The 14,612-nt window shown below is 38.0% G+C and overlaps 1 protein-coding gene across 1 annotated transcript; it reads right to left on the bottom strand.

Annotated features, from left to right (window-relative positions):
• Positions 1 to 608: 608 nt before the first annotated feature.
• On the bottom strand, positions 609 to 13,131 carry LOC111271320 (uncharacterized). The gene is made up of 9 exons (XM_022852048.2): positions 12,739 to 13,131; positions 11,723 to 11,919; positions 10,093 to 10,302; positions 7,446 to 7,510; positions 6,861 to 6,971; positions 6,007 to 6,209; positions 5,034 to 5,484; positions 4,681 to 4,808; positions 609 to 1,831 (listed from the first exon to the last, which is right to left on the bottom strand). Exons 1-9 carry the CDS (start codon positions 12,966 to 12,968, stop codon positions 1,606 to 1,608), a joined length of 1,821 nt encoding a protein of 606 aa, XP_022707783.1. The 5' UTR covers positions 12,969 to 13,131; the 3' UTR covers positions 609 to 1,605.
• Positions 13,132 to 14,612: the final 1,481 nt, after the last annotated feature.

Raw genomic sequence — 14,612 nt, 5'->3', positions numbered from 1 at the left:
AATTAGGCGCGACACAAATGTTAAACCAAACGAAGGAAGTTTACTTTCCGATTGTTCCCTGCAAGTTCTTTAAATTACTTTTCTGGTATTGCATCAGCAACCTCGTTACTGAAAGGTACGTTTTATTGACTTGTTATCTGAATTTTGCCCAACGCATTTTCTATGAATTAGAAGAAATAGTAAAATCAGATTCACAGTCAAGTACTAAAATTACATGACCGTGAATGATAATTATAGAATTGTTCTTACATTGTATGTAACATGTGTACATACATTTCGTAGACAAGTTTCATAATGCCCAGTTTTAGAACTTAAGCTTTAACTTACATTAAATCAGTACGTAATTAATGTCTCATAAGTAGTGTATTATTTTTTCGCGATTTTATTTTGAATGCTTGGGAACATCTGAGTGCCACAAATATATATATTTTTGGATTTAGGCAAATGCAAAGAGTAACGGTCGTGGCAAAACGTCTAATTATCCCATTTAATATCAGCTATATTCGTGGATATGTATGAAAAAATGTTGATCTAAAAAGCTATATCTATTTAAAGACGAAAAATCATTAACATTAACGTTATATGTTGAATAAAAATATTTCGACGTATCAAATTATATCTGACAATCGTAAGAATTTTATTTAGTCGTATTTAGTAGAAAAAAGGACAAATAAGAATAACTTTGTTTAAAGTTATTCTTACTTGTGGTTGACTCTATGCCTTTATTTGACCCGATTTCTACCATGAGGTTCTACCATGTTTGGTAACTGTAAGGATGTCAACAATGCACTACACCATAGCAATAAAGATCTTTTAATGAAATTTTAGGGAAACTATTCAGACCTGGAACTCAGCCCAGGTACTGGTTACATATATGGGAAGGTTAGTTCTAGGCTACAAATCTTCTGAATTTGATTAATGAACATGCTGAGTTCCAAAACGAATTGTCATAACACGAGATTTAAAAAAAAAAAATAGGAACGTAAAAATAGTGAATTTGATGAAATGGGTCCTGTTCAAACCTTCGAGTTTGTATTCTAGAAATCTACAGTGTTAGTTAAGATTATGACACATAACGTTAGGAGAAACAGTATAAATGATATTAGATTCAGGCGGATTAACAAGTTTTGCAGGGGACATCTTCAATCACAGAAATTCTCACATGAAGTCTTGGAACCACAAATGCCTATCATCAAGCCTAGTTTATATTTAAACTACTGCAGTTGTATTAATTACAATGAGAAAGGACCTGTGTTATACTGGTGCCATAAAACAGCCAATGAGTTTTTATGTATTCTAAAAAAACACCGACTAAATCTATTCGACTAGCCTGGAGAACCTATGTCAATCTTATAAACCTGATGTGCACAGTTTTGTCCTTGTGTCGCAATTATAATAGACAATTTATCGTGAAGATTTGCTTCTACAAAATCGATCATGATTGCTACACTATTTGCAACATCTTCACGACTGAGTTACGATTATACACAAACGCATTTATAACCACAATATCATACGTATACACGTGCCACATATAAACAAAGACCGTTTAACACATATTGTTAAATGTACGACAATACAGCTCTAAACCAGCCATACGGCTGATTACTCCAGTTGTTTTTTTCTTAGAAAAATATATAGGTCATTGGATTCGTTTGCAGTCTCCTGTTGGATGCATATGAAGATTCCTAACTTAATCAGGACCATAAGATCACTCATAAGTGTTGGTAAATGATCTTCGTTGCACAAGCCAGTTTTAGGGATGTCTGAGAAAGCTATATAGGGAACAACTTTTCCATTTCTCGGGTTTGTGTATCTTTCGCCGTTGCACCTATAAGCAAAACCAAAAAGGGTTAGATGAATTATCTCATAAGAAGCATCGCTAGACATTCTGATGGTTAGTTTTACGTATGTATGATTATAAGTAAGCAACAGTGTTTTATGGTTTTTCCAGATCTGACCACATCTAATAGATAGCGTGGATTGATCCGATTGACTTCCTTCTTTATTTCAAAATGGCTTCATAACACATTTGATGCCTTCAGCAAGCAATTCAGTGCCAGGCAAAGATGAACATGAGCTGTTGCAGTTTGGGCCGGTAATACGTAACTTATTTGGACGCATAGTCAATGATTCCCTGTACCAGTCGTTACCTGTGAGATACTTCATGACCTTCATATGCTGGTAAATTTAGACATTTTTGCTAAAAAACACAGAATACTGAAACACACACAGCGTAAAAAATCGTTGCCCCGTGCCACGGTTGTAGTTCGTTGTAAATGAGAAGGGCCCTTTGCAGACCCACATTGATGAACCGATAGATTCCTGCCATGAAGTCACAAGAAATAGAATCCCATGCTACTGGCCTGTAGTTCGCAGGAACACTTAGAGGTTCTTTCTTGCGTGGTTCTTTAATCGTCTCCCTTAAAATTTTGCATAGATAACTGTCGGATTTGCACCAACGCCGGTTTGCTTTTTGGATATAGTAACACTGTATATTGTGTTCGTCTTTCACAGCCTCTTAAAGACGGTTTCTCGAGAGAACTTCATGACATTGACAACGACCGCGTCTTGTGACTCCGTAGGATCAACAGTTGGACCTTGAAACTCTTTCAGAGTGTTACATAAGTACACTAACTGTATCAGTGCTTCTGTCGCAGGTCGTATTTGTGTTAATCAGCTGCGGTACTTTCCCATCCAATAGGGGGATTCGAAAACGCTAATTAGTATATTAAAATATGCTTTTGACGACATCAAAAATATCAATCTATCGCTCCTAAATCGAGTACTGCTCAAAATACTTGGGCTAGTTTGCTACCTTGCTTATTAAAATACCATTCTGTACTCCTGTAGCAATCCATTGAAGAACCTTGCCCCTGTTGGTGTATTTCTCCTACATAACAATGTAGGAAGACACTGGGACATTGAAAATCACTGTATCATTAAATCAACAAACTGTATAGATTCTTTAAAAACACATAAGTGGGCATATAAGATCAACCAATTTAATCGGCAATACTTACCTAAAAAGATATTAGTACTACATGCGGTTGAGTAGTTATACCTATAAGTTGAGGTAGATTATCGGTTACATTATAAACCTACAATTATTTTCTTTGGTCTTCCAAATTAGGGTCATTCTAGTACCGTAATGGTTGGTTTAGGTTGTCTGCAATAATCACTGGCAAGTGGCCAAATATGAGCTTCTCGAAATTCTATTCCTGGTCCACGGCTCGGCCCAAACACCACTTTTAGCTTCAGTAACTCTGCCCAGTTCTAACAAATTTTTAAAAACGTTGCCCTCCCCAATGACACTCGATGATTAGCCCGTTTTTACGCTCTGCAGATAGTGTCACTGGAAATCCTTGCAGAATGCACCGCAAAGCTATCAGTCAAAGATCTCATTTTCAAATCTGCCGTGGATTATTGAGAAAATGTGTGAAATATAGCGACATGTTTGTGCTGAGTTACGTGTTCGTTAGGGAAAGACTTACGTTTCTGTTAGAATAATTTTTTGGCAGATACACACCAAGGCGTATGCTGCATTGTTTGCTGATTTTATCCTCCTGAGTTTTTATTCTGTATACTATACGGTAATGGTCATTAGCATCCAACTTTTTCTTTAGTATCCTCCATACTTAAAACCTTCGTCGTACATGAGGCTCTACATAAGACGTACAAGCGAGTTTTTCTCCGGTTTATGTATTAAAAAAGTGAAATTATGAGCAACGGCATCATACTGAAACGTTACCAGATACGCTTTTAGTGCTACTTCAAGCTCCTATTCGACTCAGGTTGGCTAGTGCTGCTTCATTTTCGAATCAATCAGTAGAACGATGCAGTAGTTACAAAAAAAAACTTACCAAATAGCTTGCTTGTGTTGACAGTGTTATTAATGAGCATTTTAATATAGTCGCAGAAAATTGAGCCTTACAAGAGCATTAGATTTTTTCGCGTTACGTGGGCTTTGTATAGCTGGTTTATACTCACAATACAAGAGAGAGAGGTCAAGCAAAATGCCTTATCGAAAGACTTCAAATACCTTCAACCGGTCAAACTCGATAACTTTGCTAGAGGTCATTAAAGTTTTTTTTTAGATAAAAAACTGAAATTTGTTTTGAAACTAATGTAAACATACATTTGAAACATTTCCAACGTTTCCCGCCATGAGCACTTTGATACGAAGGCGTAATCTGGAATTTTCTGCTGTCGAGTCTGCCCTCCGTAGCTCACTCTCATGTAAAGTTTAACTTGAAATTTTAGTCGATTTTAACTTCACTTGGTTTCAATATAATAAAAACTGGAAATCTGTTTCCAGTTATCCAGCATATAAGTGACTTCCAAAAAACCTCTTCGCAGTTTGGTATACTGGTTAATGTGATTATTTTCAGGCACATCTGCACGCACATTAGTATATTGTTTGGCTTAATCTTTTCTGTTCTATAGTGCCGCCGAATCACCTTGCCTAGCTTGCCATATAGAACTTTATGGCGGTAATTATATAGCAACGTCTTTTCGCGGTTAATTCAAGCAAATTCTTCGAAAGAAAAATCATTCACATATTGATTTGAAAAAATCGTAAGTATCATTTCTGAGTCTTCTAAACCGCTGTTAAGGGTATTTAGATCTTCTTACTAATCTCGAAGTAACAGGTTGTTATTTTCAGCAGTGCAATTTTACCTGATCGCGCGGGTTATAAGATCTTGGCTATTTCTAATCCGCATTGCTTCGTCAATTGACCTCTCGGTTTCTTCGGATCTTATGATAACTGTTTCTTCATCGCTCGACCTTTCAGTTGGAGGTATGTCCTACAGAATGGGCGAAACGCGCAAAAAATGATAAAAACGCTAAAATTGACGAGCTTCTACAAAGTGCCCTATATTTATATTCAAAGACATTTCGCTAAATATTAATACGAGAGTTATAACCATTGTTCTAATGAGATTGGCCGAATTTCTTATAGCTTCGAGAGGTTTGTAAATCAGGAAAAATAGCCAAACCTGACGATATTCAACCTAACGTTGCTCACTTACCGTGACGAAAATTTGCATTGTAGCGTCTGGCGGTGTACCCGCAAGCGCCGCATCTGATGCGGTTTTCTCCTGGAAACCTTCAAAAATAGTGGGAACAGAACCTTCTCGAGTGGCCGATAAGGGCTCAAAAGAAGGAGTATCAATACGTGAAGCTTGTGGGAGGGAAGAAGACTCCAACGTTTCTCTCGGAGCATCAGTCGGCGGAATATTCGTTTCATCCTGCCGCATTGACTCCCCAGGAACAACCAACGACGACTGTCCTAAGTCGTCCTCGTGATCGGTTTGCATTGTTCCTTCGTCACCCATCGGAGCCTGTTTAGCAGGCGTTGGTTGAACCCGCTTTGGTAAATTCATCGCCTCCAACACTTCATTTTGTAGGGTACTCCCTTTCCGCGGCACATTGGAGCCATGATGCAGAAGTTCGGCCGCCGTTTTCCATCCTCGTATGTTTCTAGCAATAAAATATTCGAACGTATCTATACCACAAAAATCATGCAAAAGTAATGAGGAATCGAAAAGCAACTTATCGAATACATTGGTTTGTAAATTTTAGAATTTCTTAAATTAGACCATGATCACCTTTTTACGAAACAGAACTACATCTACCGTGTTGATAATTGCTTAAATATAACCATCAGCCTTTTCTCTGTTTGAAGCTAACTCTTTTTCTACGTAAGCAAATTGTTCAGCAATATGCGTTTATTAAAGAGCAGTCTTAATTGTACTCATTTTGAAGCTGTCTTACTAGAGTGAGTCCACTGGTATTATAAGGTGCGCGGCACGTGCTCAAGTTATCATAACTCGATACTCATCACTATAAGCAAGGCGCCGAAAAATCTAGATAAAGAAAATATCTACCGACTCCTGACGGTCAATGTCGGAGCCATTTTAGAATCGTAAATGGTTATCAGTGCAAAAAACTTATTAATTCCTACGAATTCCATCATTAAATTAAGCTCAGACAAATTCTCACCTAATAACCGCTGCTCGATCATCGGGCAGGCTTCTCACAATATCTGAAGTGTCTTGAATTTGTCTTTGCAGGTCCAGGGTAGTTAATTTTGTCGTTGCGTCAGAAACGATGCGTTTACGAGGTTGCCTGCTTGGAGGAACTGGTCTCGTGTCCAGCGGCTCCAGCACGAAAGAGTCTGCGGGTGGATGTTGTTCCCCAACAACCTTCGTGCATTCCAACAAGACATTAAAATAAATTAATATAATTGCACAAGGCGATGGAAAACATGAAGCGCATTTTGTAAAAAAGCTCAGTTGATAGCTGGAATGCAGTCTGAGGCCACAAAAGGATCATCCTGTAAAACCGCACTATTTTGCAATATTTAGTGCTGCTTCTTCGAAAACCATATCTTCCTTATTACAGAAACATCGACAAAGTAGAACCCACTAATATCAGCAACCGTATCAATATCTGGCTAAGAAGTCCTCAGCGATAGGCTTCCTTTTCGTCTTTAAAATGAGGACAGCAAGAACCTAGGACATTGAAAATGATAATTACAAGAAAATCTGAACGATACCTGTTGCGTTCTTTTTTGATTAGATAAGCGCTTCATCCAAGCTGGAAGCTTTTATAAGTATAATCCTTCGACCCGCTAGCAATCACGAAAAAAGGAACTAGATGATTTTCCCAAGGAACACTATTGCTATGCCGCTACTGGGGAAATAAATTCGTCTATTTACCTAGAGAGATCGAGTATACTGATGAGCTCGTGCTAAACTCGAAACAATATTTAGAAATTCCTACCAGGCTATACTTGTAATGTGTAAAAGGGGAACGACGGTATAATTAGTATATAAACACTAAACATTACATACCACCTTTGTTTCTAGTAGCTGCGTTACGTCAACATGCAGTGTCGCCTCATTGGCGTAGATGTCAAAGCCGGAAGACGTTTCAAACACTGTTGATTTTTCAGGCGGCGAAGTCTTGTAAAGTATTAATTATGTATGCTATTATTAGAGACAATTACTTCTCTTAGAGCTACTTGTTATTAGCAGTAGCATCTGCCACAACGAAATTTAATAACAAAAGCTCAATTGGCGAATCATTTTTTTCATTTATACCAGCTTAATCCTTCTTACTGTTTATGATGCAATATCGCGGTACGCATGTAAGACTACAGATCAGCGTTTCGAAAAATGGGGATCTCAGAATTTTCATTATTACACACCCTGGGAGAAAGCTATGTTAAGGGGTTCTAGTGGCTTACATATCCTAGATGGGCTTGGTATATTCTCGAGCTTCATATTAAATTTTTTTCAGAAATGCAAAATATACGATAGGTTAAGAAAGGCTTAGCCTGAATTGAAAATGTGATACACCTACTGTCTATATTCTGTTTGTTTAGTTGATAATGGTAGTAACTAAAATTACTATTTAAACTAATAATTCATACACACCACAACCACTTGCGGAATACTAAGTGGTGCTCCGAACCCATCGTCTTCCAAAAGATCGTTGATATCTGGAAAATAATAACACAAAGCATCGTGCAATGTTTATATATATATGAAAGGAATATTTAACTATAATTATGCCACCAGCAGGGGATGTATGCACCTTTCTCTAGAAGCTTCTGGTGGATCTTACGTTTCAAAAAGGAGTTATGGCAACGGAAAAAAAAGCTGCCGGAAGAGGCTTTTCAGAAGACCTTCGAAGGCAGGACACTACGTGGCCAAAGCTTTTGTTGCATGTAACCACGTTCATAACTGGATTATAAAGCATGCAGGAGATATTTTGAAGACAACGGCGCCTAAAGGATGCTCTGAAAGTGCCCCTAGATACCTTCTTTCTAGTACTCTTGCATAACGAAAATTGTCTCGAGAGCTCCAGCCTTTATCTGATCCTTACAGCTCAGCGAGAATTGCATCATTATACCGATTTCGTTGTACTCCCGTAAAAAAATGTACTAGTTTAAACATTCGTAACCATTGACATGGTGACACAGGATTCAAATTAGCACCCTAACGAAAAGGATAGTTGTTGTTTAAAAGTTTAACTTAGCCCATCGTAAAAAGTTTGCTGCACTTGAATCAAATAGTGTAAATGTGTAATAACATGTATAGGCTTTAAAACCATTGTGAGCTGAACAGGTAATACATTCATTGAGTTTTTAGAAAAGGTAAAATCATCTAGTTAAGAGGAACTTTTATAGATTTGTCAAAAGAAGACCCGTAATCATTTAGAGCAACTGGTTGTTCACTACAACTATTGACAACACGAACTATAATGGTTTTGGTCAGTGGCTTTCGCCTTTTCGCCACGCGCTGCGTTTTGAGCTACTTGGACAATTTTTCCCTTTTTTTATTAGATATCACTTCATCTCTACATGGATCAGATCACCCGTCCTTGATAGAGCATTAGCTCAGATGCTATAAAATTCTTCACTCGATAATTATTATAAGACATTTAGGCACTTAATTTATAGTTTTGTTTATACAACAGCTGGCACATCCCAGCGTAACCCAATATATAATCTAAGGTCGTTGAGGATCATATATTAATCAGTAAACTCTAATTCTCGAAACTTCTTTCAGAACCAGAGTTCTTCTATTTTCAATCTAACTTTTAATGTAGGTGATCTGCTGCCATTTGAAGGGTAATTTATTAGGTTGGCTAGTCAATTCCCGTTGGAGCTGATAGACGGCATTAATGTGGGCTGACCGATGTAGCTGGAATCTCCCACGGGGATGGTTGTGATTGTTGTCTTTACTGGGCTGCTGTCGTCAGAGTTGTAACTCGAAAAGCGGAAAAACAGAAAGCGGAATTCGAAAAGAACATGTATCGGACATTGTCGCTTCACTATACTCATGCTGAAAAAAAAGTAGGGGCAAATAGATTGCTCGAAGTCGCTGACAGCGCTAGCCGGTTGATAATATGGCTTTAGTAGAAAGTCAATTCTGACAGAATCGTCACTAACGACGGAAAACCGATTTTTGACGATAATCTTAAACGAAAACCAGACGACTAAACTCCGGAGAGCCCTCCAATTTAACACTACGAAATAATGATCATAGTCGAAAACTGTGCCTCTGCATATGATGCTATAAGAAAAAAGTGCTCACTATAGACTACTTAAAAGAGAGGGTTATAAGAACGAGTTACATAAACCAACACATACGTCTGAGCCACGAACTTGACTGAAAAAGGCCCTTGGACAAGCAATAGACAACGCAGAATGGTATTGCTATACATGACAATGCTACGCCTCCTACTGTCCAGACATCGCCTCATCTAAACATCACTTGTTTCTGTCACTACGGCATGGTGAAGAAAATAAACACTTCCAAGCATAGGCTGAGCTTCGCAAATGGATCGCTTCCAAAGACGGAGCTTCTTTTCTACCTTCGTGGGATATAGTGGCTACCAGAAAACTGGGCAAAGGTCATAGCAAGTGAACGACAATATTTTGGGTAAGAGATGTTCGCTACTTCAGAAGTTAAAATAAATTAATATAGCTAAGAATAACAAGAACCCTCTACTTAGCATAATACATATTTCGCTACTGAAAAAGTTTGGAGCACGACAGTCTATAAAATAAAGGGAAATGACGAATTTTGAGTAAATGGTTAACAAAGCAAAAACAAGCAAGGCTCTCTACGTCTTCGTTTTTGTTCCTGGCTTAAATTTTGCTACACCCTTTGATCCAATTTGTGTACCTTATTTATCTGACCCTGAAATACACATACGGTCTTTCTACATATGCTAAATATAAGTAATATCATTTGTGCGTTTTTAATCATAGCTCTCAACGGTTTATCATTCACTTTTGTAGAGGGTTTTCTATGGCTCACTGCGACCCGCGTGCTAAAATCTTTAGTAATCATATCGGGGTGAGGGTCCTAAAATGTATAAGCGCATCCGAAAAATACGAAAGAGTGCCGTACTCTTATATAAAAGGGTGATTTTAAAATACAAGATTAATATTTCTCGGATTTTATGCTGAACGACCTAATATATTGAGGCAGAACGCCTTCAGAAATGTCTGTGCTAAGCATACTAGTACTCGAGCTATATATTACAACTCAAAGTTCACTAGTTACCAACCGGTGAAAAATTCGTTGTCGTCCAGATCGATCGCATAATCTTCAGGTAGCGTTACCTGTTCTGCAGGGACAACATTCGCACTTGTTACATCAAGTTGAGATTCAGCGTCGCGTCTTTCTGCATCCACCAGTGATTCTTCTATTTGGGCAGAAATTGCAGCTGCTTTCTTTCCTGCTTCCTTAAGTATACTGGCCAGAGAACCGGGACGCTCTGTTTTAGTTGAACATCAATGCAATGTTATCGAAAATACTACAAATCGCATATATATATAAGCTGGGACATAAATCGGAACTTTTTATTAGAAAGAGACCTTAAAACTATATCGAAGCAACGATAGACATTTTGACGACTTTTTTGTTGCCTAAATGCCATGCCTAACCGTCGTATTTACTCAACCATTTATGAGCACCTTGCACCTCAATTACATCTTCAATTTAGGCGCTTAATCACTTACTAGTCATTTTTAAAATATACCCTCTTTAATTCGAAAACAACTTTTTTAAAGTTGCCGGGTATCAAAGGATATTAGTTAAACTGTCATTCGAATATGGTACAAAAAATTTCAGCAGAATTATATTCTGAACAGATAACACGCCCAAAAGTCCTGAAAATGCAACAACTCAAAGCAGCCAATAAGTAAAAAAAACGCAGAAAGTCCCAAAAGGTCCAGCTGTTGGAGCCTATCTGGATGACCCGCTAGAGCAGAAAATCCGCCTTTCAAAACGGCCGATATTTCTATAGAAGAAAATCCATGTGTGCAAAAAATGGCTTTTTAGGTTATTTCGATAAATTGCTGAACCTTGTAGATGTAAACGCTGTCGAACATCCTACGATTGGCTCTTAAAAATCTTCAAATTGCAAAAAGCCGCACAAAAATTTGCTGTAACGTAGGCCATCAATTTATTATCATGTTGGGGGTTTGTTCCTTGTAAACCCATTGGATAATAACTGATCTTCGCTTCAGATTACAAACTGTTTTTCGCCATAATAAGTTTGCTGTTTTTTCCGGAAGGAAACAAGTTTTTTCTGGTCCCAAGAATAGCGAATGTACGCCCGCTACGACAAACAGCCCGTCTTAGTTTGTTCGAATTGGAATGTCCCGTACTATATATATACTTTCTTTTTAATCTAGTAGATATCGTTAGACTTGACCACAATAAATATCAATGTGCTCTCGGCTCCTTTTTTCTATAACTGCTGGCTCGTAAATGAATCAAGAAATGTTGTAAAGGGAACTATTTTTCATTGAAACTCTCCGTCACAAAGTAGACCGTCGAAGCCTTGACGAAGCCCCATCGAAGAAAAGACAAGACGCAGTATATCGTGCGTAAAATTTTATATGCAAAATTCAATTTTCAACTGATACTCAGTAACTCGTTTGCTGGAATTACATTGACTTATTAATATAAGCTTATATTACCTATCTGCTGCGTATCTAAACTAATTCACTTCATGGAAAATCACGCAAAATGTTACAGTACAGTTACTAGTTTGGCTTTTCAGCGCGAAAAGATGAAAACTGTCGCAGGGGTCGATTATTTCACACTGAAAGGATACTCTATTGAGCAACGTAGCTATTGGGAGGTACATTAAATAAGTATGCTTTCATACTCGACAACCTAAATCTAACCTTTTAGGATGTGGGATGGGATGTCTTCTGATGGCGGTTTTGATGCTTTAGTTTGAGCTGCCATAAGGCGCGCACTAAACGCATCCTCGATTTGATCAAGTAAGTCTTCAAACGATGGCTGTACCTCGGCACAATGCAGCTTAATTATCACCAGAATGCCAGCACCAGCTAGTTCCGCCATTCGTAACTCCTCAACGCTGTTAGTAGATACGAAGGTTCGAAGTATGTTATTAGTGCTTACTGAATGAAAATTGCTATTATTAGTACTAGGCCGAGACGCACATCCGTAGTTCTACACGTAAATAAAATACAATTGCTGAGTTTTATCAGCAAACTACAATTAGTAATAATATTATTATTATTATTATTATCGTTATTATTTATATGCAACCATGTTAACCCTTTGCAAAGTTTGTGGGCTAACAACTCTGCGAACATGTGCACGTGTATAGACGCTATATGATAGGATCAGTCATCGATTTGCTACACCATGTGCATTTGTCGTTGCAGCGCCTACAATGTCCTTTTTACTGTTGTTTTTATAATTTTTTGTTCAATATGTAGTAATTCTAGGGTGTACTAAAATATAATCTTGCAGAAACATCTTTCTCCTGCATACGAGTTAGTGACATTTTAAAATGTATTTTGCACGAACGTAGCAGTGTGATTTTTACTCTAGTTTCCTTAAAAAGTCATATCAGCCATAATCTCAATTGAGGTTTGCCCGGGCACGGACCACGTTTATGTAGGCATTCTTCATGATGAATTTTATGAAAAATGATAGAGAATATTGAATATCTACTGTTAGAGATGATTGAATTACGGCCAAGCATTTTTGTGTGGATTATTCTAGGAAGCTGTCGGCTTTATAACAGGCGGCAGAGCTCTTGTGTGAAAAGCAATTACCATTTTTTTCATATATTCCAGCCTGAATAACGACAGTCCTGTAATTCTGCAAATTGGAGTGTCACTTAGACTCTACATATCTGCTAAAGCGACATTACAATAATGCTTACCGTTGTGGCATGTCCAGATTAGGAATATTTTGTAACCAGGTAACAATTTTTCTAAATAAATTCTGATAACGTGCTTCGGTCGTTGCACTTGCGAATTCACTATCAAAGCGGCACATAAATTCACGCCGTTTAGTGGGATTAGCAGATAACTCATTAGCACGTTCAACAGCGCTCTGAAGAACTGAGCAAAGTCCCGGTGACAAAGCGTACATAGACCTTGGCGTTGCCATTTTTTTTCAAATACAAATCACCCTTTACACTTGATCGCAGTTTGGCAAATAATGCAGGTCGCCACAATGCCACAATAATATTGTAAGGCAATTAGGCGACCAACCCAGCACACCCGACGGTGGCAATGTTAACACCTTAAATCTTTCTGCCTATTTGTTTATGGAGGAAGCGTAGCTCAACAAGTGCGAGGGTCACTAGCGTTGCAATCACACATGCGCCTCTACGTCAAAATCATACACATCCTCTTTGTCCAATTGTCAGCCTAATTTTTCTAAGTACCGCAAAGTTTCGTCACATTACGATGCAACGTCCTAACGGACTTACCATACGGAGGCGGTCAAACTGAAGCACTTGCGGACTTTATTGAAAATACATGTGGTATTCATATCCGTCCTCTTCAAGATTGTCTGTCCCGAAGAAGAAAGGATGAACATGTTGCATCTCATACTTGTATTTACTTTTTTGAATCGAAATTGAAACGAAAGTTGTATTAACATCACGTAAGGATTACGAGTATTTCAGCTGCGGAATCGACATCTATAAATGTAAACAGTAGGAAATGCGAGAAATTTTAATCTCATATTTAAAAATGGCGATCTTTTATAACAATGCGACCTTTGATGACATTGCTTTTTGCCTTTCACTTACATTTGAACTTGAATTTGGTTTTGCAATCTGAAATCGTTCACTCATATCCGTAGTCGTTCGGGCTTTTAGCAAGAGTACTGCAGTAGTGGACGCAAAATCCTAAATGTTCAGTGGCTTCCAAATGTGAGTTCAATCTTATGGTTATAACAGCAGAGACAACTCACCGTATAAACCTTTTGTTAGGTAAAGGGTTGCTTCTAGAAGCACCGTGAGCCATTGGCATTATAAGAGCTAACAGGAAATAAACTTTGAACTTGATCATGAGTCCCATAGAAGCCCTAACACGAATACGATTAGCAAAGTGTTCAAAACTATAGCGAAAGCCGACCGAAAGCGTTTCAGAGTCTACGGGCGTTAGCACTCAGATGTCGTGCATGTAAATTTACTATACTTGCTCACCTACGTCAAAATAATGAGGTTAACAAACATAACAAATGGTTACCGCACAATTTGATCGAACCTTAAAAATAAATGAATGGAGACGCTTGCTTCTTGATTTTTTCTTTATTCTCATTCTTGCACTAAATTTTGACTTTCGATGAAAATGGATTTTCTGCGATAATAGAAGGCAGTCTCATCAGTAAATGGATATAACTGAACCAGCGAGACATCACCATCGCCCGCAATAACGTATGGCGTTTATTAATTGGTCTAAGTGCTGTTCACTAGGGCAACTAAGTCAGGTTTATTAATTACGGGTGAAGCATATTCGCAATGGTAAACGAACCATGCATTAAACGACTCCCGTTGCTCAAAAACGCTCGACCATTAACAATTACGGCTCTGCGAATACCCAGGAGCTACGATTGGAGCTTTTCTGGTTTCCACCATACCAATCATTTGCCCCTCAGATATTCTTTATGGTAATCTCGGCAGTCTCTCAAATTGTTTAAATCCAATTCATTTCATTCATAAATTGTTTAAAGACAATTTAGCGTTATGTATAAAGTTGAAATTGTCTTTCAACATTTTTCAGGTTCGGGTACCTCAGACAT

This window comes from Varroa jacobsoni, unplaced genomic scaffold, assembly GCF_002532875.2.
Source record: "Varroa jacobsoni isolate VJ856 unplaced genomic scaffold, vjacob_1.0 contig00534, whole genome shotgun sequence".
Lineage (NCBI taxonomy): Eukaryota > Metazoa > Arthropoda > Arachnida > Mesostigmata > Varroidae > Varroa > Varroa jacobsoni.
This window is presented reverse-complemented; position numbering and strand designations above follow the sequence as displayed.